The sequence below is a fragment of the Papaver somniferum genome, chromosome 1 (genome assembly GCF_003573695.1).
Source record: "Papaver somniferum cultivar HN1 chromosome 1, ASM357369v1, whole genome shotgun sequence".
NCBI classification, from domain to species: domain Eukaryota; kingdom Viridiplantae; phylum Streptophyta; class Magnoliopsida; order Ranunculales; family Papaveraceae; genus Papaver; species Papaver somniferum.
In genome coordinates this window covers 147,725,367-147,748,421 of record NC_039358.1, presented here as the reverse complement: position 1 = coordinate 147,748,421, position 23,055 = coordinate 147,725,367, and the positions used below count along the sequence as shown (strand labels likewise).

The 23,055-nt window shown below is 38.2% G+C and overlaps 3 protein-coding genes across 3 annotated transcripts; 2 read left to right on the top strand and 1 right to left on the bottom strand.

Moving 5' to 3' along the window:
- The first annotated feature begins 203 nt into the window (after window positions 1-203).
- Window positions 204-12,757, top strand: LOC113351950. The gene is made up of 4 exons (XM_026595852.1): window positions 204-418; window positions 8,655-8,956; window positions 9,104-10,859; window positions 10,978-12,757. Exons 1-4 carry the CDS (start codon window positions 204-206, stop codon window positions 12,755-12,757), a joined length of 4,053 nt encoding a protein of 1,350 aa, XP_026451637.1.
- A 1,890-nt stretch (window positions 12,758-14,647) lies between these two features.
- On the top strand, window positions 14,648-17,244 carry LOC113303810 (transcription elongation factor SPT4 homolog 2-like). Its single transcript, XM_026552895.1, has 5 exons — window positions 14,648-14,834; window positions 14,932-15,023; window positions 15,103-15,158; window positions 16,494-16,555; window positions 16,918-17,244. The coding sequence occupies exons 1-5, from the start codon at window positions 14,748-14,750 to the stop codon at window positions 16,966-16,968; spliced, it is 348 nt and encodes a 115-aa protein (XP_026408680.1). The 5' UTR covers window positions 14,648-14,747; the 3' UTR covers window positions 16,969-17,244.
- Window positions 17,245-17,791: 547 nt separating this feature from the next.
- On the bottom strand, window positions 17,792-22,064 carry LOC113333314 (dihydrolipoyllysine-residue succinyltransferase component of 2-oxoglutarate dehydrogenase complex 1, mitochondrial-like). Its single transcript, XM_026579826.1, has 10 exons — window positions 21,975-22,064; window positions 21,809-21,883; window positions 21,633-21,688; window positions 21,505-21,549; window positions 19,348-19,620; window positions 19,090-19,184; window positions 18,824-18,914; window positions 18,629-18,739; window positions 18,271-18,465; window positions 17,792-18,130 (listed from the first exon to the last, which is right to left on the bottom strand). Exons 1-10 carry the CDS (start codon window positions 22,000-22,002, stop codon window positions 17,939-17,941), a joined length of 1,161 nt encoding a protein of 386 aa, XP_026435611.1. The 5' UTR covers window positions 22,003-22,064; the 3' UTR covers window positions 17,792-17,938.
- Window positions 22,065-23,055: the final 991 nt, after the last annotated feature.

The following is a 23,055-nucleotide window of genomic DNA, read 5'->3' as shown; positions in this document are numbered from 1 at the left end:
TACAGATTGATTTCCCGAATCTAAGTACCCCCTTTGCAGCGGTGCATCTGTGTGAGGTTCAGCAGTTTGCTCGGTCGAAGAGTCTCGACAACACGCTCGACTCTCCACTTTCCTAGAAAACCAGCAAACCGTTTTCCCCATCCACAGATTGGCGACCACAGTGGGAGATTAATCTCTCGGTTTCAATCTCACATTCTCGCAAAATGGCTGGTCTTAGGTCTGGGTTAATTACAAATGCAAATGATGCTAGCACTAGCAACAACGATAACAATGAAGATATTCCGGAAAACATCCTCGCTTCCAACAACGATGGAGGTGATACTACTCCTCCTTACACCAACAACGAAAATCATCCTCTCTTCGGCCGACGTCCTGAGGAAGTCAGGGAGAATCCTCCTACCGTAGCTGATCTCATGAGGTGCAAGAAACCCTTTCCAAAAATCAGACTAACATGGCTGCAACACAGAAGGAGTTGTTCAATTTTCTCAAGACTCTCACTGACAAGATTTCATAGAAAACTCAAGAGAAAGAAAAGGCCAAAGAAACATCTTCGACTGCTAATCCTGAAGCCACTCGGATCCATGTGGTAGATGATAACGAAGTCCAAAAGGCTGCAGACAATCCACCAACGAAGGAACCTGCAGGCTTCATCAACCGTGAAGTCCTGGAACTCTTTATAGAGGATCAATGAAAATACAAGACACCGATTCATCGTCATCAACTTCCATATCCTGCTGCTACGCAAAATATTCCTCTCCCAAAGAGCTACACTTCCCCAACGTCCACACTACAACGTAATTGGGAACGCTCGAGAACGTCTGTCGATTCATGGAGGCATTAGGAGAGCATGAACACAACAGAATGATCCCAATCTACAGAGCCTTGCTGGAGAATCTGCGATTCCATACTTTCTCAGAACTTCATGAAGCAGCCAAGCAATCAGTAACTACCGCGCATGCTTTACTGGAAAGAGAAAGACGTAGACTGAGAACCTCGTGATACTCAGCGTCTCTTCAACAGACAATACAACCTCCAAACTTCCATGAGCGTTGTTGTTGAAGCATACTTTTCCAATCTCCCAGGATCCTTCGGAAGCGCAAATAAAGGATAACCAATCCTGAAATGCACAAACCTCAACCATGCATCAACAAACAAGGAAATGATCAGAAAGACTCAAAATTATCTCTTGTCATTGAAGAAGTGATCGATTTACTAAAAGTCTGGATTCAAGATGGTGCAACCAAATTGACATTCATCAGGAGACAACCAACTGAAGAAGAAATGAATAATCCCAGGGGAAAGACATGTTCAAAGTACCAAATTACATTGTGTCAGACATCCGATCTATCTCAGAAATACTCCTTGAACCTTCATCCACAAACAAGAAGATGCACGACTGGGGACTGCTTACCAGTCCATCTCAGAGGAAATGAATTCAAAAGAATATTGATCGATACTGACACCGTCATCAATATCGTTCCACTGAAAACCCTGAGAGCCGCTGGCAAACTTTGACGAGGTTGAAGCAAGAACCTGAGAAAGAGGCATAGACATTCATCAAGAGGTTCCTCACTCAGGCAAGTCTCATTCCTTCCATGTTTATGCCATTTATTTCCTCACATGTTATCCTGGCATGGGGACTCAATTCTGTTAGCAACTCTGCAATACGTCATGAATGGTAGCTTCACCGCATTAGTATTTCACCAAGTGGTTGAATCTGACACCGCTTCGAATCGAGCATCTCACCGAGACATTCACTTCTGAGAGATGACGGAAGCATCGAAAAGAGCACTTTGGGAATTTCTCCACAGACTTGTAGGAATGTCCATGTGTATCATAAATTTCTGATGTCTGCACAAGTGTTGAATCCCGCTATAGCAGTGGAATGCCGAATCAACAAAATATACACGGGCCGAGACGATCAAGCCTAAGACATCTGACACTTCAACACTCAAGCATCTAAGAAGCCTTCGAATTGTACTCCCAATCAAAGAGTACACCTTCGATAATAACGCCTCTAACTTCAGCACAGTATCTCAACGTGATACACTGGTTCGATATGATCAAAGTATAGGTGAATTACAATCGATAAGCCTTCACTATCCCATGATAAGACTTCTGAAGCAGATGCAACATCATTCATCAATGGATGCTACAAACTCCTTCAACTCTGCTAAGTGAATGAGGGATGCACCGGGGACTTGATTTTATTGGAAATATCAATTCAATATATTTCAATAAATGTTATCCACATAACAAGTCATTACAACCTGATTCCATGAAACATCGTCAAACGGAGCCTCTCTACATCACAAGCCCCTGCACGACTGGGGAACTTCCTCTCTTCACCAATCATATCCAGAATGAAGACTGTTGCTGCTATCTACCGCGCAACAAAATCGATTCCATGAAGAAGCCACTTCACAATAAAGTCATATCAGGAGAATTTGGATTGAAATTCTAATACACCTTCATCTTAGGAATGCTCGACTCACCAATTAGTTCGTGCATGTAAATGATCACTGGATGGAAGAGCAAAGACTATCATCTTCGGTCTCTGTATCAACTCAAATCATAGTATCGACATCAACATGTGTAAGAACTCCATTCATGGTCTCAGCATCAACAAGAATTTCTGTAGAAAATTCAATTGTGGTCTCATCAGCCTCAGACACAACATCCGGCTTCATCAACTATCCATTCTCTGAAGCGTTAATCTATGGATCGTACTTCTTCAAGCTCTAATGATTCATATCAAGATGTTTATACCTTAAAACATGGTAACATGAAGGTCTTCCCAAATCTTACACGACAGACGGGCATAAACCAAAGTCTTCTACAAGAAGTTCTCATCGCCTCCACAAAAGAGATACAACACATTTCAGGCCATGGGTTTACAAAAACGTACCAATGGGTGAGTAATGGGACAATGCTTCCTGAACGAAATATGTTCGCCTATGTCTCTTCTACAACATACCAAAAGGGCGCATTAATCGGACATACGAGCTGAAAGATATGGCATTTACCGTCAGGTCTACGAAATCTGAAAATTTTGTACGGGATTACAAATTACAAATGTGCACGCTTCGTTGGCTGACCTCTGCAACTCCAAATTGAGTGATTCTTTGCTCATGTGATAAATCAGTCTCTTAGCTTCAAAAGTTGGGGTTAATCATTGAATTCCGACGTCGTATGAGGTTCCTACAGCTTCCATAGCATACAACATGTAAGCAACAATTCTCAGACGGGATTCATAACTTCCACAGTCGATCGGTGTTCACCAGGTCTTTCCGTTAAGTCCTTCATCAAGGTACCTCCAACTTCGACCACCTATGTCTTTAAATCATTTTTTCTACCTGAGTCCTCTATCTAGGTCTCGCCAGAAGAAGGGAAAACGAAAAGGAGAGATTTGACAAAATACTAGGGATTGACGGTTCACTGATCATGCCGATTAGTTTCACAGTCCAAAACCCGTGGCAGCAGACTTTCATGTGTTGATCGTTCATCATAAAGTAATTCTACCACCGGTACATGCAACCATGGTCATTACATCACCCTCTCTTGGGATCAACCTCAGTTATGGTCCCGTGACCAGGGTTTCAGAAGCGATGTTTCTACGACTGACAGAAACAAGATGGCACTACAAGCACCATGTATCAATCAAGGTTTCCTGATCTCAAATGAACCAATGACATTATAATCCTTCACTAACCATTCAATACACAAGCGAATGGTCTAAAGACACAATATGAGTGTTTTGGGACAAATCCGTCTGAAGTAATTTTACACTTCCCTGTACAAAGAGACAAGCTGGGAGCAATCAGTGAAGAATCTAGGGATGGGTCATATACCAGTCTCTTCGTAGGTATGTCCTCTACAATATATCCAAAATTCACAGCAATTGGAGAAACGAGCAAAGAGATGTGGCCAAAACATTGGACTACATACCAGCTGAAAAATTTCTGGAAGTCTCCTGGAAGTTTACTGTTTCGCCTTTTTCATGCCCTAAACACGCTCAAAACTCAAAAAGCTTCTCTTTAAAAGCTTGGAAATTTTCTGGGCTTGAAGATACATATGCAGATCGCGAAAATACGACTTCGAACGAATATTCTACAGTGTTTTGGTTAAAAGGCTGAAGTCTGAAATTTTCGGGTGACGTATTTCAGCAAAATTACTCGTATGCTCACATGAATTCTCATTCATTCATTCACAAATCATAAATTTCATACTTCTATGAAGAGATTACAGGAGATATGCTTACTAAGGGAGTCTCTAAATCATTTGAAGGCTGGGCAATGCCGGAATCTCCATTGGCAACGCCGCTATCTCCATTCGGTTCGGAATTTCGGGAATTCTCTGTATTCCCATATCCCAAAGAAGAGCACGCTTCATCAACGTGCTGCTTATCTACAATGATTTCTTCCTGAATTCATCAACAACAATTATTATTATTTCATTCAAGGAGATGCCACAATCACCTGCACGAAAGAGATACTTACATCGATTTCTTCATCAGATTCCTGAATTGTTTGTCCGGGAACAAGTTGAAGATGGAGAAAAAGTATGAAAAGAAATAACAAACCTTGGTTTCGTGATCCTAATTGCACGGTCAAAGTCATGACACAAGGAGCGCTAACAACTCACCAAAGAAACAGCTGGGGACTGCACGTCATTTGCTAACCTCCTGTAGTCCTTACTTCTGGGTTCTCCGCTCCCTAGACTTTCTTCCTCCGTGGAGTCTACATTGATCCAGGATTTCACTATACGATCATCCTGGGGTAAAACTAATGAAATAACCAGAAGTACAACTCAGTATGAAGGATCTCTCACCATCACTCAGAGGTCCCAGGGGTACCATTTCTTAAAGTTTCATCCATACAGATGTCATCTCTGGAAACACCATCTTTGGAAGTATCATCCTGAGAATCAGTCATTCTTTCAAAGTGGCTATTTCAGCACATTGTTCATACAAAGCGCAGGATTCGACAAAACAATGAATCATGGAATAAAGGTGCTCACAAACACGCAACAAAAATGGTAATCCTCAACTCTTACCTATTTACGGTTTAACGAACTTAGTGATTATAACGTAAAAACCTCAAAAAAAACTTGCTCGCTTCTTCAAACTTGCCAAGACGAGCAAAGTTCATTATTTAAAGTCAACACCTGACTTTTCATGAAACTATGAATAATTCACATAACCTTTCATGTGAACATTCGCTGATTTTCTACATGTGCGCATACAATATAAAATCGCCAAACTCATACATACATTATGTCATCACGTACACAATTGTTTGCTTTCAGCAATTGCTCAAGAATCATAAATTGATTTTCATAAAATCGTGAACAACCCACGTAAATTTTTACTGAGTGAACATCCACTGGTTTTTCAAAAATTGGACAGACGTCCATTCTACAATTGCGAAAACTCACATACAGATATTATTTCACCGTGAATAATTGTCTACTTTCAATAGTTGTTCAAAATCAAAACATTAATTTTACAAAAATATATAACGCGAAACTCACGTAACTTTGAAAATATGTATTTTCTTGGTCCCTCTCGTGAGCATCCGTCTTTGAAACGAGAGTATATTTTCAAAAATAAAATTTTTCATGAAAGCTCATAGATAAAATTTTATTACTAACAGACGCATGTCTATTCAAAAAAAAAAAAAAAAACTTTTCTCTCGTACGAGCATCCACCTTTGAAATGAGGGTTTATACACTTTGTGAAATCATACATATTTAAAAAATAAAATTTTGGTTTTCATGAAAGCTCATAGACAAAATTTTATATCATTAGACTCAGGTCTATTTGGTTTGTTTCTTAAACTAATGAACGAACGCATGTTCTTAAAACAAGCATTTCCTTTTTGGGGTCGAGCCCGTAAACGCTAAACTGACCAAAAATGGACGTCCGACCGACCAAATCAAATCAGCAGTGCATCATCTCTCCGTGCTCATAGGATGACACTCTATCACACTATCAGAGTCCTCACCCGAACATTTGCTTGTCCATGACACCATTTGGGAAAATTGAGGATTCTGAAAACACCTTTGTAAACTGAGTTCAACCACCGATCTCATCGACTGAAAATCACCATTTAATGCTTACTGCGGAACATGACTGTCCCTCACTAAGCAGGGGACTTAATGTTGATGGTGGATTTTCAACAAGGGGCAAAACCGTAAAATCATGAGGCATGTTTTTGACCCGGCTTTCAGGCATGTAACGATTCATATTTTACGAAGCCATGATGACTATGTTTTCGAAAAACCCCACCAGCTGAGAAATTCGATCCCTGGCATTTAATCATGACCTTTATGCAGAATAACATAATTGGGCGGTTCTCCGTAGATTAAGAGCTTAACGCCTTCAGGACGTCGGTGACACTCATTGTTCCCTGACTGCATGAGAGACACCCACCTCCACATAGAAGAATAGTTGGGCGGCGGACGCCTTCAGGACGTCGGTGAAACTCACCGTTCCCTGACTATGTGGAGAGACCGTGTATAGATTCAGGTGGTTCTCCGTAGATTGAGAGCAATAACGCCTTCAGGTCGTAAACAACACCGTGTCCCTGACTATGCACCATTCAAAATGGATGTGACGCTTTAACTGGCTAATATCTTTTCTGCAATAGATTAATTCTGCCGTGACATCACCACTGAATTCCCAGAATGATCTATTATTGATCCTATTCCATGGTCGAATCCACGGCTTGATCCCATGGAATGGCAATAACAATTGCTCCTATTCCATGGTCGAATCCACGGCCTGATTCCATGGAATGGCAATAAATAATTGCTCCTATTCCATGGTCGAATCCACGGCTTGATCCCATGGAACGGTAATAACAATTGCTTCGATTCTATGATCGAATCCACGACTTGATCTCATAAAATAGCAATAAAACAGCTGTACTATCTCATTACTCCGATTTCATGGTCGAATCCACTGATCTCATGAAGTGGTAATAGATAATTTTAATTACTCTGATTCTATGGTCGAATCCACGATCCCATAGGATGGTAATACTTGTTCTATTATTCTGAATTCGTAGTCGAATCCACAGCTATCCTATGAATTAATAATGAACAACTATTCATTTTTTATTACTCAGTTTCATGAACTATTCTCCACTGAATTTAATAAAGTAGTAATAAACACTCAACAACCGGGCATCTGGACCATCACTGAGTAAGCCCCACAAAAATGGTGCAAGTGTACTCGACAATGATGCACTACTGAGCACCCGGATGCATGAACGAGCATCCAAAAATATGAAATAATGAGGGATCCTTCGCAGAACAGGAGAAACAATAAATAATAATAAAATAATAAGAGGTGCTCAGGGTGGGCCCACCATCCGGCCGGCCGGCCTGCCCTAGCCATGGTCGGTCCATGCCTCTCCCATTATTTTCTTTATTCTTTGTTATTTCATGAACTCATGGAAACTCCTTGGTTTTAGTAACTTTCCTTGTTTTTGCAAAACTCGTGAGTTCTCCATAACTTCGTGGATTCACGAAAAATATTATAAAATAAGGAAAGGTGTGCGGGACCGGGCAACCCAGTCGGCCGACCATGCCCGAGCCGTGGTAGGTCCCACACCTCACAATCCTTAGCTTTTTATAATTAGTATTCCCTAATCTCATGAAACTCCTCTGTTTCAACAAAAACTCGTGGATTCTCCATAACTTCAAGGATTCTCCATAACTTTAAGGATTCATGGAAAATAATAAAATAGGGAAAGGTATGCGGGAGATCTAGCCGGCCGTCCATGCCCTAGTCGTGGTCGGTCCCACACCTTGCAATCCCTAATCTTTCATAATTATTATTCTCCTCAATTCATGAAACTCCTGGGGTTTGAGAAAAATTCATGATTTCTTCATATTTTCTCAAATATTGCTCAAATCACGAAAAACCAAAAGCCAAAATAGTCGCACGACTAGCTAGCCTCTCACGGAAATTCTAAATATTAAAACATTTTATTTTAATATTTTCAAAATATTGATGAATTGAGCATACATGCTCATTCCAACAAAAAATCGAGAATTCTCAGTCAAGATGAAACTCTTCTAAAAATTCACGATGTTGCTCGAACGCGCATCAGAAAATACTGAACTCTCAGTATGGAAACACAGACACCACGGCAACACGTGCGTGCCTTCATGACCGACAAGAGTCATTCCTAGGGCTTTCACAAAACCGGTCCCACATGTTTTCATAATTCTGACCTAATTTGCTCAATTACTCATACTGGGCCTGAACTCTCTCCAACCAACTGGGGAATCCTTCAAATGACCAACAACTGGTCTCGTGATCACCAAGAAACGGTCCCATGCTCTCTTGGTCGGTCTCTATCTCCCATCTCTAGTTAACTTTCCTTACAAGTCCTTTACTTTCCTAGTTTGTTTTGATTTCCTTTTTCTGTTCAGTTTAGTCGGTTCTTGTGAACCTATTTAAAGGCTTTGCCTTATTGTTTTAAGGACATCTTATTATCAAGTTTGATTATCAATCTTTTTACTTTAGAATCTAGATCCTAGAATCAGATTTTAACTAAGTTCTTGGCGGAACTTCATCTATCTTCAAAACCTAAGCAACTAGTTTGCTATATCCTGTTCTGTGCTACACTATTTGGTATCAGATACAACGTTTTTGGATTTCTATCTAGAAACAGATCCTTCTCAGCTTCCGCAACAACACTCAGAACCCTAATTTGCTTTTCAATGGCAGACAAAACTCCTACCCTAGCTGAAATCGCAGCAGTTTTAACAACTATTCAAACCTCTGTTACCTCTCTTCAAACATCTGTTAACTCTCTGGAAAACAAGTTTGATATCAATAAAACTGACGTAACAAACAAGCTTGAAACTATTGAAACAAGATTAATTTCTCATGCCGAATTTATAAACAAGTTATTGGTACACACCGGATTAGAAGAGAAAGGCATGCCGAGTTTAACTGATGATACACACGAAGGATAAAAGAAGTCTGGAGAAACAGAAGATGATAAAACAAATAAAGTTAAGGACACTTCTTTTGTTCAAAACACCTCTATTCCTGGCCATGTTTCGCATGTCATCAAACATACAGAACCGGTGGAAGGTTTTCTTAATACTCCAAAAAAACAATTTAATGTGACTATCAACCTTGATGAAGATGATATAGTCGAACATCAAGAATTTCAGAAGTGGACGGATGAAAAAAGATTAAACTCTACTTTGAATTCTTATGGAAATCTACCAGAATATAAGTTAAAGGCTGATATACCTAGTTTTCATGGTGGTTTACAAATTGAAGGTTTGCTGGATTGGTTTTATGAAGTCGAATCCTTTTTCAAATTCATGGACGTCCCTGACTCTTCTAAAGTAAAACTGGTCGCCTATAAATTGAAAGGTGAAGCTGCAGCTTGGTGGGAAACCCTATGTGAAGATCGAGATAAATATGACAAACCTCTTATACGTACTTGGATACGAATGAGAGAATTATTACGAGCCAAGTTTTTACCAAAAGATTATAAGCAGCAATTGTTTATTAAGCTTCAATACTGTCGACAAGGAGCAAAATTGGTCGAAGAATATGTAGCAGAGTTCTATGGTTTAGTTGCTCGTAACCAATTAAAGGAAACTGAAGAAAAATTAGTTGCACACTTTGTAGATGGGTTGAACAATTTAATTCAACAAGGGATGACACAATCAGCTTTTACAATGGTTGAATCAATACAACAAGCTCTTAAGGTTGAGAGACGTGTACTCAGTACTTCTCGCCAACCAACTCCAAGACAGGCTCGTTATCAAGATTTTTACAAAGCTGCCAGACCATATAACTCTTATGGTTACCAGGGTGAAAAAGGTTCAACAGTCGTTGTTGATCCATCTTCACAAGGATCAACTGTCTTTGTTGATCCACACGACAGAAGTGCAAACCAACAATATCAGCAACAACAAACTACTTTTGTTCCTACAGAACCTGCTCCTACAATGCATATATCATCTGCTAAGCCACCTCCGATTTCTCCACAGCGAAATTTTGTTCGAAATACTCGAGGTAATCAATTTCCACAAGAATTTACTCCTTTATCTAAACCCTCTAATCCTTATTCAAAGTTTCGAGGAGATAAGTGTAACAAATGCAACCAGACTGGTCATACTTCTAGTGAATGTCGAAAGTTTCATGCCTACATTAATGAAATTCAAGAAGAAACACAAGCAAAAGAAGAATTGGGAGATGATGAGTTTAATTATTTGCAAGAACATGAGACTTATGATGAAGATTTTCTTGGTGTAATTCGTCCATTGCTAATCACTGAACCATGTCCTACTCAAAGACATAGTATATTCAAATCTCATTGTCTCATTGAAAGAAAACTTTGCAACATGATCATTGACAGTGGAAGTACGGAAAATTACGTTTCTATTCAATTAGTTGAAAAACTTGGTTTACCTGTTACTACTCATCCAAATCCATACTCAGTTGGTTGGATAAACACTTCTTCAACTCAACAGATCACTCATCAGTGCTTGGTCAAGTTTTCTTTCCCTGGATATGCGGATTATGCCTTATGTGATGTTATTAATATGACTACAGCAATCTTACTATTGGGAAGACCTTGGCAATATTATATTCGTGATGTTCATAATTGTTATGACAACACTTATACTTTTGTTCATGAAGGTTTTACTAAAGTTTTATGGCCTTTACAATCTTCTTCTTCAATCAAGGAACCAACAAACAAGAAGATGACTGCAGTGGTAGCTACAATTGTTCATTCTTTGAACACTCATTCTTTGAGATCTCATGAAGTTACTAAACCTATGGTGGAGATTCCAGACAAGGTACAACCTTTATTGTCTTTTTTAGTGACTTATTTCCTGCTGAGTTACCCAATGTTTTGCCTCCATTAAGAGATCTACAACATCAGATAGACTTTATACCTGGAACTTTATTCCTAATCAACCTCATTATAGGTTAAGTCCTAAAGAACATGAGATTTTACAAGGTCAGGTTGATGATTTGTTACAAAAGGGTTTGATAAGACTTAGTAAAAGTCCTTGTGCTAGTCCAGCCTTTTTAATAGACAAAAAGGATGGTGGTCATCGTATGTGTATAGACTGTAGAGCATTAAACAGAGTTACTATACCATATAGGTTTTCTATACCAAGAATTGATGATATGATTGATGTGCTTGCTGGTTATAAAGTGTTTACAAAGCTTGATTTGTGTAGTGGGTATCATCAAATACGAATCCGTGAAGGTGATGAGTGGAAGACAACTTTCAAGACAAAAGAAGGCTTATATGAATGGTTGGTAATGCCTTTTGGTTTATCTAATGCTCCTAGCACTTTTATGCGTCTCATGAATCAAGTTTTGCAACATTTTCTTGGAAAATTTGTCATTTTTTATTTTGATGACATATTAATCTTTAGCACCAGTGAAGAAGAACATCTTACACATTTATCTCAAGTTTTTAAGGCACTTCAAGGCAATGTTTTGTATGTGAACTTAAAGAAGTGCACATTCTTTACAAACAAAGTCACTTTCTTAGGCTATGTTGTGTCAGATACTGGTATTTCTGTGGATGATTCTAAAGTTAAGGCAATTGTGGATTGGCCTACTCCAACATCTATACGTGAAGTAAGAAGTTTTCATGGGTTAGCTTCTTTCTATAGAAGATTTATGAGAAACTTTAGTACTATTGCAGCTGGTTTGACAGATTGTTTTGAGTGTGATACTTTTGAATGGACTGAAGAAGCAGATAAGAGCTTTAATCTTCTTAAAGAAAAATTATTCAGTGCACCTTTTCTTGCCATGCCAAATTTTGATAAACTTTTTGAGATTCATTGTGATGCTTCTGTTGTTGGCATTGGTGTTGTGTTATCTCAAGAAGGACATCCAGTTGCATATTATAGTGAAAAGAATTCAGATACAAGGAAGAAGTGGTCAACTTATGACTTGGAATTAATTGCTCTTGTTCAAGCTCTTAAGAATTGGCATCCTTATCTTATTCACAGTGAGTTTGTTGTTAACACTGATAATCAAGCTCTCAAGTTCTTAAAAACTTCAGCAAAGGTCAATAGGATGCATGATAGGTGGTTATCAACTATCAATCAATATACATTTTCCATTAAACATCAAAGTGGAAAACTTAATCAAGTTGCTGATGCATTGAGTAGGAGAGCTCATCTTCTTGTTACTCTCAAACATGAGAGTTTAGCTTTTGACTTCTTAAAAGATCTCTATAGTGAAGAAAAAGAATTTCAGAAACTCTGGGAAAAGTGTGGTTCTTCAACAGGAAGTGTTGATGATTATCTCATTCAAGATGGTTTTCTTTTTAAAGGGAATCGTTTATGTATACCTCAGTGTTCTTTACGTCTTCATTTGATCCAAGAATTACATGGAAGTGGCCTGGGAGGACATTTTGGACGTGACAAAACTATTGCTTTAGTTGGGGAACGTTATTTTTGGCCTTCAATTAAAATAGACATTCAAAAGTACGTACAAAAATGCATGGTCTGTCAGCAGTCTAAAGGGAATGTTCAAAACACTGGTTTATATACTCCACTTCCTATTCCTGATGCACCTTGGGTGGACATTAGCATGGACTTTGTGCTTGGTTTACCACGTACTGCAAGGAGGAATGATTCTATTATGGTAGTTGTTGATCGTTACTCCAAAATGGCTCACTTTATACCATGCAAGAAAACTACAAATGCCTTAATGTTGCTTATTTGTTCTTCAAAGAAGTAGTACGTATGCATGGAATTCCAAAGACAATTACTTCTGATTGAGACACTAAGTTTTTGAGATACTTTTGGAAGTCTTTATGGATGCGTCTGGGAACTAAACTTCAGTATAGTACAACTGCTCATCCTCAAACAGATGGACAAACTGAAGTTGTCAATCTATCTCTAGGAAATCTGATTAGAGCAAAGGTTATTGGCGGAAAAGAGAAGCAATGGGACAATTTCCTCCCCAACATGGAATTTGCTTATAACACTTCAGTCAATCGATCCACAGGTAAGATACCTTTTGAGATTGTTTATTCTAAGGTTCTTAATCATATTTTGGATCTGTTGGTGCTTCCTAAGCTACGTAAATCAAATGCTAAGGCAGACAATTTTATTGAGAAAGCTTCACTCATACATCAAGAAGTAAAGTCAAAGCTTGCAGATTCAAATAACAAGTGCACGGAAGATGCAAATAAACATAGAAGACTTAAGACTTTTGATGAAGGAGAATTGGTTATGATTCATCTCAGAAAAGAAAGATTTCCTACTGGTACTTATAACAAAACTAAGATGAAGAAATATGGACCATTCAATATTTTGAAGAAAATCAGTGATAATATATATGTTATTGATCTTACATCAACTTGGAACATCTCTAATATATTCAATGTGCAAGAAATTTTCACTTTTCATGGAGAGAATGAAGTTCTTTCTATTCATTAACTCGAGGACGAGTTTCTTTCAAGAAGGGGGACTGATGCAGTGCATCTTTCTACGAATCAACCATGACAGTTGACCCCTGAAGCGTGTATCAACTATGACAGTTGATCCCTAATACGTGTATCAACTGTTACAGTTGATCTCATCCATATGTTTTAGTTAACTTGCCTGGCAAGTCCTTTACTTTCCTAGTTTGTTTTGATTTCCTTTTTCTGTTCAGTTTAGTTGGTTCTTGTGAACCTATTTAAAGGCTCTGCCTTATTGTTTTAAGAACATCTTATTATCAATATTATTATCAAGTTTGATTATCAATCTTTTTACCTTAGAATCTAGTTCCTAGAATCAGATTTTAACTAAGTTCTTGACGGAACTTCATCTATCTTCAAAACCTAAGAAACTAGTTTGCTATATCCTGTTCTGTGCTACACTAACCAAAGTTAGCAGTTAAAAAGTGGAACTGGCGGTTAGGGGAACTGCCCAAGGACAAATGGTTGTTCATGTGGCGTGCAACAGAGTTGCATACAGATTGTCCCTGGTTTCTTGGCATTATAAATAGCCAGAGAAGCCTTACAAATCAGGTTGTTCAAAAGTTCAATAGTTTGAGTGTTGAGGAACCACATTTGCAGTAGAGAGTGATTCTGCATTAGGCTTAGAGAATAAGCTTGTAAAGTCCATTGGTTGGACGATTTTGTATCTTCCCCTTAAGTTAATAAACGTGAGTTTGTTAGCTAATACGTTTGGCTTTGGTTTACTGTTGATTTGATAATACTTCCCCAATTCTGTGAAGCATAAACCTGGCACTAACCTCTTTGTAGTATGGGTTATATTGTTTGGTAGAGAAAATCTAAGTAAGTTTGTATTGGTGCAAACTTATAAGGCTGAAATACGAGTGGGTGATAAGAAATCACTGAACCACTGTATTGCTGGGTTATACCTTCGCGAAAAATTACTTGGAACATTTGAAGCCGTGACATGGGCACAACTCTAATATGAGAGAAAAGTTGTAATGCTTTTTGGTAGGTGATTGGGTCTAAGGCGGTAATGAGTATGGGAGAGTATTCCTGTACATTTTACACTTTCAAAGAATTAAGGACCAAACAGAAATTTCCCCATCTATAAATGCATAAACCCATCTAGTGATGCCACGTCAGAAATACCATCGGATTCCAAAAGTAAAAGCATTTGCCCTCTTCTTCTTCTTCTTCTTCTTTTTTATCACACTGGGTTAACCTTCGTTTGGTTTTCTACTTTTCTAGTCTTGAGTGAAGAAGTAGGGAACAGGAGGAGATATGAGCAACGTTGCACAGATACCAACTTCTTTCGGACACGAACTTAGGGCTTGCCTTCGTTGTAGGCTTGTAAAAACTTACGACCAGGTTTATTTCTTTCTCGAGCTTTACCTATTCGATCTTATTATGTTTTCAATGGCGGAATACTTTTTCTTGCGATTTTAGGTTTTGTTTCTGATTACAGTTCAGGGAATCGGGATGTGAAAATTGTCAATTTTTTAATATGGACAAAGATCATGAAATGGTGGGCGAGTGCACTACCTCGAATTTTACTGGGTAGGTTCTCTTTGGAAGTATTGTCTTTTCATGAATCTTTATCATCTTTTGTGGTTATTGAAATTTTTTGTTGTCGCAGGATAATATCTGTCATGGATCCGACAAGAAGTTGGGCTGCTAGATGGTTGAGAATCGGTAAGTAAAATAGAATTGTTTTGAGGTTTTCCAAATTTGTGTACCTTAAGCGCATGTAGAAGATTATATGAGACAGTGAACTTGCTTCTCTCATGATTAGACATCATACAATTGTACTTCTTTGGTTCTGTGCATTTTTGTTGATTTGTTTACAACAAGGGAGATGTTCACCTGATCATCTCACCATCTAGTACTGCTAGCTTTAGAGTTAATTGGGAACAAGATTGATATTTTGAACCTTTTTGAGCTTCTGATGGTGAAACTCTTAATTAAGACGTAAAGGTTTTCAGGTCATGTAGCTAAAAGAATAAATGATGATTCGACGAACGTTTGAATTTAGAATAAGAAAATGAGTACTATTTTGGGGGAAGGCTAAGAAGGGATTGAACTTTTAACCTTCCTGCACTAGGTGATAGATATTACATCCTATTTTCAGATATGCATGTGTAGTTAATCCTAACTCTGCCTCGAAGCTAGGTGTCCAGTTACAGACCTGCACGCCAAAAACCAAAGAAGGTGATGTTTAATTTTTCACGTTTACAAACCAGAATGTGCATCAAGAAATATGGATTGGTTTCATATTCTGAAGTTTTGCTTGTCAAGAATATCTAAGATGGAGAGTCATGGCATAGATGAGGACACATCTTCTTTGTTATTGGGAATCCTTAGATAAAATTGTCATCCTCACTCGTGAAAATACAATGTCTATTCAAAACTTGCTCAGTTCTGTGCTTTTACATTTGCAACTTTACTAGAATAGGATGAGAACAGAACCGTTGTACACCGCTATTCCTAAGTGAATATAGTGGGTTGCTTTTTTATCTTTATTTGTTCCATCTGGTTCATTAGAAATTTTTTAAAGATCCCAATGAGCCACTGGCACACTAATGAAACAATCCTTTCACAATATCAGATAGTGGACTGTCATTGCAATTTTTGACTTTTTGTTTTGAATTGCTGTTGCTACATTCCTGATCACCGTTTTTGTCCTTCTTTTCGATTTTTCTGTGTCTTCTAACCTTGTTTAGTGGGAGTTAGATTATTTAACCCATATTACAGGACGCAAGAGATTTAAACAGAAGGATCCAACAGAACATCATAGTAACTTTGGATCATGTTTCTGTCAATGGATACCTTGCCCTGTCTGATACCGGCAACTATATTCTGATTGGTGGAAACAAACCCCTCAATGAACTTTTATGGGTTCATTGTATGCATTTAGTATGCTGGATATAGAACTTTTCTGGGTTCTTGGCTTTGTTCACTGGTTTCCCTTAAGCGGTTGATTTATATAATAACAGTTTTAAGAGTTACATGCTGATTTGTTTTTTCCAGGAAGATTCGTTCCTGGTTGCTACACGCTTGCTGTTTCAGAGACGCTTTCAGGAGAATTGCAGGTTAGCTTACAGTTTGTACTTTGTGCCATTAAAACCATCAATTTCAACAACATTATTCATAACTGGCTGTTACAATTGTCGACTGAGCTCAGAACACCTTTTGATTTCTACTTATTTACTGAGTTTTTTGAGTGACTTGCATCCAATCGTTCGACATGTAACCATATGTTATGTTTTTGGAATCTTTTAAGTAATGTTTGTAAGATTTTAATTTTTTAGTTGAAGGCAAAACAGAACAGAGATGTATTTCTTAGTTATCTTCTGTCTAATGGCAATTAGTGATGTAAACTCGTTGCCGGTGTGTCATCTGTGGTAATGTGGCAGAGTTAACCTAATAAACTCATTTTGTTTACTCTTTGCAGGGAATTTGCGATGAACATAATATCCCGTACGTCCCCCCAAAGCGTTCTTGATTTAAAGATGGATCATACTGGATGTATGAAATGGTGTTACGTTTCCTGATTTAGAGTTAGAGATGGACCATACTGCATGTATGAAATGGTGCTTTCATTGGATATGTAGTTAGGTACTTAATGTGCTTGTTTATCTGTCTACGGTTGTTTTACTTACTCGCTACTACTAGGAAATACTGGTGATGTTTAAGTTTTCAGTGACTCCAGAAACATCCCTGTATCTTACTTACGCTTATATGGTTATGGAATTAACTTTAAGAAGGTGGTAACTTGAAATTTCGTGTTGTGATTAGTTAGATGCGTCTAAACAACCTCACAACCTGATTTGTGGTGATGAATACTGCTCCACAGCTCTGCAGCCTCTGCTGTTTTATTGATGTTGTACTAGGTAAAGAAATGGCTGTATAAGCCCGCCAGAAAATCAAGGAGTAAGACCAGGAAGTTGGGACCTGGGAGGAACGAACTGAGATAGAAGCCAAAATGTATACATCAGTGGGAGAGTGATCTCGGCTTGGGGTTGTTTTTTTTCCCGATAGGTTCCAGTTTCAAAATCTGAAATGCCATCACTAGTAAAAATCAAAAGTAAAAATCTGAAATGCATGGCTGCCCCTCCTTTATCAAAAGTAAAAATCAGGACTGGCATGCCCCCTAGGCAATTTTACCGTGCATTATTATCATCAATTTTACTTCTAAAGAGAGAGTAAAAGATGCAACTCTAACCCAGATCTTGTAAGAGCAACATAGCTATCAAAATTGGGAGTTTCCCATGCAAACTGGAACACATAATCAACTTATACAGAAAGAATAACAAAACTCTGTACCCAGTGTATACCATGAATTTGTAATCTCTTGCTGCAAATATGACCATGTATGGTCCAAGGATCTAAATAAACAGGATTTCAAATTTTGGTTTTCATATGACAGGCTTATTTCTGTGTTTATCTTTATACCAACAAACATCTGGTGTGTGCTATATGTCGAGAAGAAGTCTGCGAGGGTCCTCAACGACATCTTTGATACGGCATAAGAACAAAGCTGCCTCTCTCTCGTCAATCAGTCGGTGATCATATGTCAGTGCAATGTACATCACTGGCCTTGGAACAACATTGCCGCCAACTACCATCGGACGGCTCTTGATTGAATGCATACCCAAGATTGCCGACTGCAAAATGAACATCCAGTTGTTGGACTCTTTTTCAGTAAGAATAATCTGCAAGCTGAACATTAAGGCTCCCAATGCTGGTACGCCAAATAAGTCTACTTAAAATTGGCAAAAAAAAAAAAAAAAGGTCAGTGATATACCTGTGGAGGGTTGATTATGGGAGTGCTTAAAAGGCTTCCATATACACCACCATTGGATATGGTAAAGGAGCCTCCTGTCATATCATCGATAGATAGACAACCATCATTGGCCTTCTTTGCCAGCCTGTTAATCTCCTTCTCAATGTCAGCGAAATTCATTTTTTCAGCATCCCGGATAACTGGAACAACCAGACCCTTCAAAAACAAAATGAATGGGTAGGGAAAACGCTCAGTCAATAGGAAATATATCCTGAAAGGTGCTCGTCGATTTCAGAAGAACTACACATGGACACAGTAAATCCGATTTAAAGTTATGTAATACCAAAAAAGAAGAAGTCATATTCAGAAGATGACAAACCTTTGGAGTACCAACAGCAATACTAATGTCAAAATAGTCTCTATAGATGATATCATCGCCGTCAATGACTGCGTTGAAAATTGGCTGATTCTGGAGACCACTGACAGCAGCCTGGAGCAAAACCGAAATATTGTCAACTGAAATACATGTATCTTCCTATCCACAATAAAAGATCAGGTAGTACCTAGTACCTACCTTAACAAACCCTGACATAAATCCCAACTTGACTCCGTGTTTTTCTACAAAGGCATCTTTATATTCAGAACGAAGGTTCATCAGGTTAGTCCTGCATTACCATGAACATTAAATATGAAACCAGTTGTCATGATATGTATCAGTTTATGTAAGAGTAAGGTATCCAAAGGGGATAGACAATGGAAGAGACAAAGGTACAGAGAGACATGAGGAGAACCTCATGGTAACCCATACTTCTTGCAAGGAGAAAATAAAATTTGACTCACATATCAACTTCATTAGTCGTGGTCAGCTGAACAAACGTGTTCTGTGATTCTTTCAGGCGTTTAGCAACTCTCTTTCTAAGCCTTGTCATTGGTACCTGCAACGATGACCAGAGTGACTTAAGTAATCAAAGATCCATGTGCTATCTTCACAACTTTTTTATTGTTGAGAAAAAGAAATGTATTACAGCCTCTATGGTAAGGTATAAACAAAAATGACGAGACATATTTACATAAAATGGAAGAAGTCACGTAACTTACTTTTATTTCCCTTTCCTTGGGAGGAAGAATAGGCACTGTAGCTGAAGTTGTAGACGGTGCTGGGGAGGGTGTTTTAGGTTTGTCCTTGGCAACAACAGTTTCTACTGAAGGCTTTATCTCCTTTTCTGCAGGAGCTGATGGCTTTGGCGTCTCTTTTACAGTATTCTTCTCCTCAGATGGAGCAACATGTGTCACATTCGCACCCTCACCAGATTTTGAAATGACTGCAATTTTGGTCCCTGGTTCTACGGTATCACCTTCTCTGGCTACAAACTTTCAATCAAAAAAGGAACTTACCAACATAAGCATTTAGGAACAAAAAATAGAAAATATTTGGGATTTTTAACAAACTGCCACACTTGCAAATCCCGATTCAAGAAAATGCCACCGTTTTTTCAGAGTTTATTAAATGCCATAACCGTTAGTTTTTCCGTCAGGACCCACACACTCGGTCTTTTTCGCTGACTCGATCAAAAGAATCTGTCGTGATTTACATATTTACCCTTCAAAACCCTATTATACTAGAATTGGTGATTGTTGTTATTTGTTGATCTCGGTGATGGATGAGAAGAAACAGTAGAGAAACGGGTTTGTGATGTTCTTGAGAGAAGACAATGGAGAATTTCAGGGGGAAGTGGAACTTGAGTATGAGTGGGTTCTCGAAATCAGATGGGTTCAGAGATGAAGAACAAGGGTTTGAAGAGCTTGTAAAGAATAGAACATGGGTTTGTGTTGGAATCGTTGTTAGAGAGAAAGAATGATGATGGTTGCTGATGGAATTTACATAAGAATAGGGTTTGATTGGGTTTTGCTGTGAAGTTGTCGTCGCACCGAGGAGAAGAAGAGGAATTGGAGATGAGGTTCATGAACTGCATGAGATCGAGCTCAAGGTATTGCTGTTTTATTGAGGGAAATGGATATGAGAAATTGCAGTTATGAAGCTACATGAATGGGTGTTGCAGAGTGTGTATACAATAGATGAATGTTAGGACAGAGATTTAAAGCTACAATTTACGGAGAAACTGAATTGGTTGCTGCTCAAATGGTCAAGAACAAATTGAAAGGGGTTCTGAGTTCTGGTACGAATTAGGAGATGGGTTTGCTCGAATTGCAATATGATGCCAACAAAGATGGTGGAGCAGATCGGAGAGATGATTCTGGTGGCCTTGAATTGATAAGAACTGTTTGAGTTGTGTTGGCTGAGTTGAATCTGTAATTGATTGAATTAGTGCAAAATCTGTAATTGATTTAACCATCTTACGACTCATTGATCAATGGAGGAGATGAACAAATATTAAGAGTCGTCTTTGATGGATTAGGGTCGATGGGTTTGTGCTAAATTGAAAGTTTGGATAAATTAAGCACCAAGAGAACATGGAATGGTGCTACTGCTTCCGTTGTTTTTGATGATGAATAATGCAAGACTAAGCTATTATTGTGTGTCTGAGAAGGTTTATGAGTATGGGTGTGTATGGAATTCGAAGTTGCAGGTCCAAAGAGAAATCATACTACAGGGAAATGTGCTAGCTTCCAATTACAAGTTTGGCACATAACATGTTTGACGAAAGGCCTAAGAGAACGAATTACCCACTGGATTATCAATGGCAGTAATTATGACGTTAATTCGGGAATTCTTTGCAAGATTTGTGGCTCCAATTAAGTTATTCTTCTTACCATGTATTTGTATATATTACTTAGAATAGTTAGCTAAATAGTCAATGGCATTAGCTGTATATTTTGTTGCCTAATTTAGGTTGTACATTATTCTCATTTAAAGACGGTGATATCAATAGAGAAGGCATTCAGCCATTTCGCGTACATGATTGTTATGGATTTGCTGCTGTGGTTGTAGATGACAGTGATGGTTTTATGATCTCAATGGAATGTAGCCACCGGTGGTGATGGTTTTTGAATTCTCGGCTTTTGTTTCGAGGGCACAAATATCATTTACTAAGCTGGATAACTGCCACCTATGCACTAATGGATGTTAACTGTTCTTTTGAAAAAAACGGGATGAAAAAGGTCAAATGTATGGCATTTAATAAACTCTGAAAAAAACGGTGGCATTTTCTTAAACTTCAAATTGGAAGTGTGGCACTTTATAAAAATCCCCAAAATATTTTTGTACACAAGATACAGCGACAGCAAATAATTTACCTTCTGGATAACTCCAGCTTCAGGACTAGCGACGTCTATGGTTACCTAATGCATAATCACAGATTCAGGAAACACAGTTTGTGAAATAGACGCTATTTGAATGATTGAAAATAAATCCTGATATGTACCTTGTCGGTTTCAACTTGAGCAATTGGCTCATCGATTTGAACACTATCACCAGGTTCTACACCAAACGTATTACATATAAAAGCAAGAAATATTCCATTGCATAAATATATTAATCAAACATACATAACAGAAAATCTTATATGAGCAAAGATGATGATGAGAAGTTATGACATACTTTTCAAGAAAGCTGCTAGAGTACCATCTGTTATAGATTCTCCCATGAAAGGAAGAACAGCATCAACAAGGTCACCTTCAAAACAACAAAAGCAGAAGACGTTCCGATCACACTGCTCGAAAAAAGTATGAGTACAAAATTATATATCAAAATCAGGAATAGCTACCAAGAGGAGTATGTGAACATCTCGCCATTATCTGAAGAGAATGACCTAGTCCACCCTTGAAGCTTTGAATCTTTTCGAAGTAAGCAACCAAGCTCCCTGCATCCCATGCAAAATTTCCCGTGTTGAGTTACGGCACATTCCATATGAAAAAACCAAGTGGATTAGAATTACGGTATTAAACTTCTCTTATGACTGATAAGTTCCACTGAGAGCTGACCTCATAGACTTTGAAGTAACTGTAGTACCTGCAAACACAAGATTTAGGTGATCAAAATTTTATCCTTGAACCAACAGTATATATGTATCTTCACACCCAAAGCCACCAAAGGACTTACCAGGTAAGATCTGGCAACTGAAGTTCTGCACGTACTTAGATCCTCTTCCAAGAAGTATGGCCTGCACAGGAAATTGTGAAAATGCATACCAATAAGAACCCTCTTCCACGAGAAAACACAAAACATTAAGCAAGTCGAGAAACCATCAAAACTACCTCCCTCTCCCTAGAATTTAGAAATCTACAGCTTCAGAATTTTGACTTGATAATGCAAAAAGAATTACCATAGCAACATCTTGTATGATCTAACAAATGAACTCATGATGCAGCTTCAGATTTTAACTTTATAAATCATCAAACTAACAAAGATAAAACTTGTATACCTCATTGCTTGCTGCTTCGTAAGTTCTTGTTGCAGAAGATGCAGACTGGCGTAGTCTATGCAAAGACTGCCCTATAGTCTGATAAACAATTTAACAAACATAATCATGAATGATCCTTATCAAATATGACTAACGTGACCACTTAAAAAATCAACAGAAAACAACCTAGTTTAAAAGGAGAGAAAAAAAAAACTACTAAATCTTGATTCGATGAACAATGCAAAAACAGATGAAGCTTACAGAAGAAGCATTAGAGCCTTCAGAAGCGATTCTTCGCCTAATTGCTAACATCTTTGGAATTTCTTTTCTTTCTCCCTCTCCTATATTTTTGCCCTGACTTGGTGGGTAATATTCAACCTTACCCGAGTTTTAGAAATGCTATCAAAATAACACAAACTCGAAACCCTTGTTCTCTGTATTCGGC

What these genes read in the sequence shown, in the direction of transcription:
- LOC113351950 (XM_026595852.1), top strand. Translation starts at nt 204, where the DNA reads ATGGCTGGTCTTAGGTCTGGGTTAATTACAAATGCAAATGATGCTAGC. An exon ending in CACCGGATTAGAAGAGAAAG is followed by an intron (nt 8,957 to 9,103) that starts GCATGCCGAGTT and finishes TCAAACATACAG; the next exon opens with AACCGGTGGAAGGTTTTCTT. An exon ending in GACAAGGTACAACCTTTATT is followed by an intron (nt 10,860 to 10,977) that starts GTCTTTTTTAGT and finishes ACCTCATTATAG; the next exon opens with GTTAAGTCCTAAAGAACATG.
- LOC113303810 (XM_026552895.1), top strand. Translation starts at nt 14,748, where the DNA reads ATGAGCAACGTTGCACAGATACCAACTTCTTTCGGACACGAACTTAGG. An exon ending in TTGTAAAAACTTACGACCAG is followed by an intron (nt 14,835 to 14,931) that starts GTTTATTTCTTT and finishes TTCTGATTACAG; the next exon opens with TTCAGGGAATCGGGATGTGA. An exon ending in TGCTAGATGGTTGAGAATCG is followed by an intron (nt 15,159 to 16,493) that starts GTAAGTAAAATA and finishes TGTTTTTTCCAG; the next exon opens with GAAGATTCGTTCCTGGTTGC.
- LOC113333314 (XM_026579826.1), bottom strand. Translation starts at nt 22,002, where the DNA reads ATGGCGAGATGTTCACATACTCCTCTTG. An exon ending in ATGTTCACATACTCCTCTTG is followed by an intron (nt 21,884 to 21,974) that starts GTAGCTATTCCT and finishes GTTGTTTTGAAG; the next exon opens with GTGACCTTGTTGATGCTGTT. An exon ending in CCATAATCAACCCTCCACAG is followed by an intron (nt 18,131 to 18,270) that starts GTATATCACTGA and finishes TTCATTTTGCAG; the next exon opens with TCGGCAATCTTGGGTATGCA.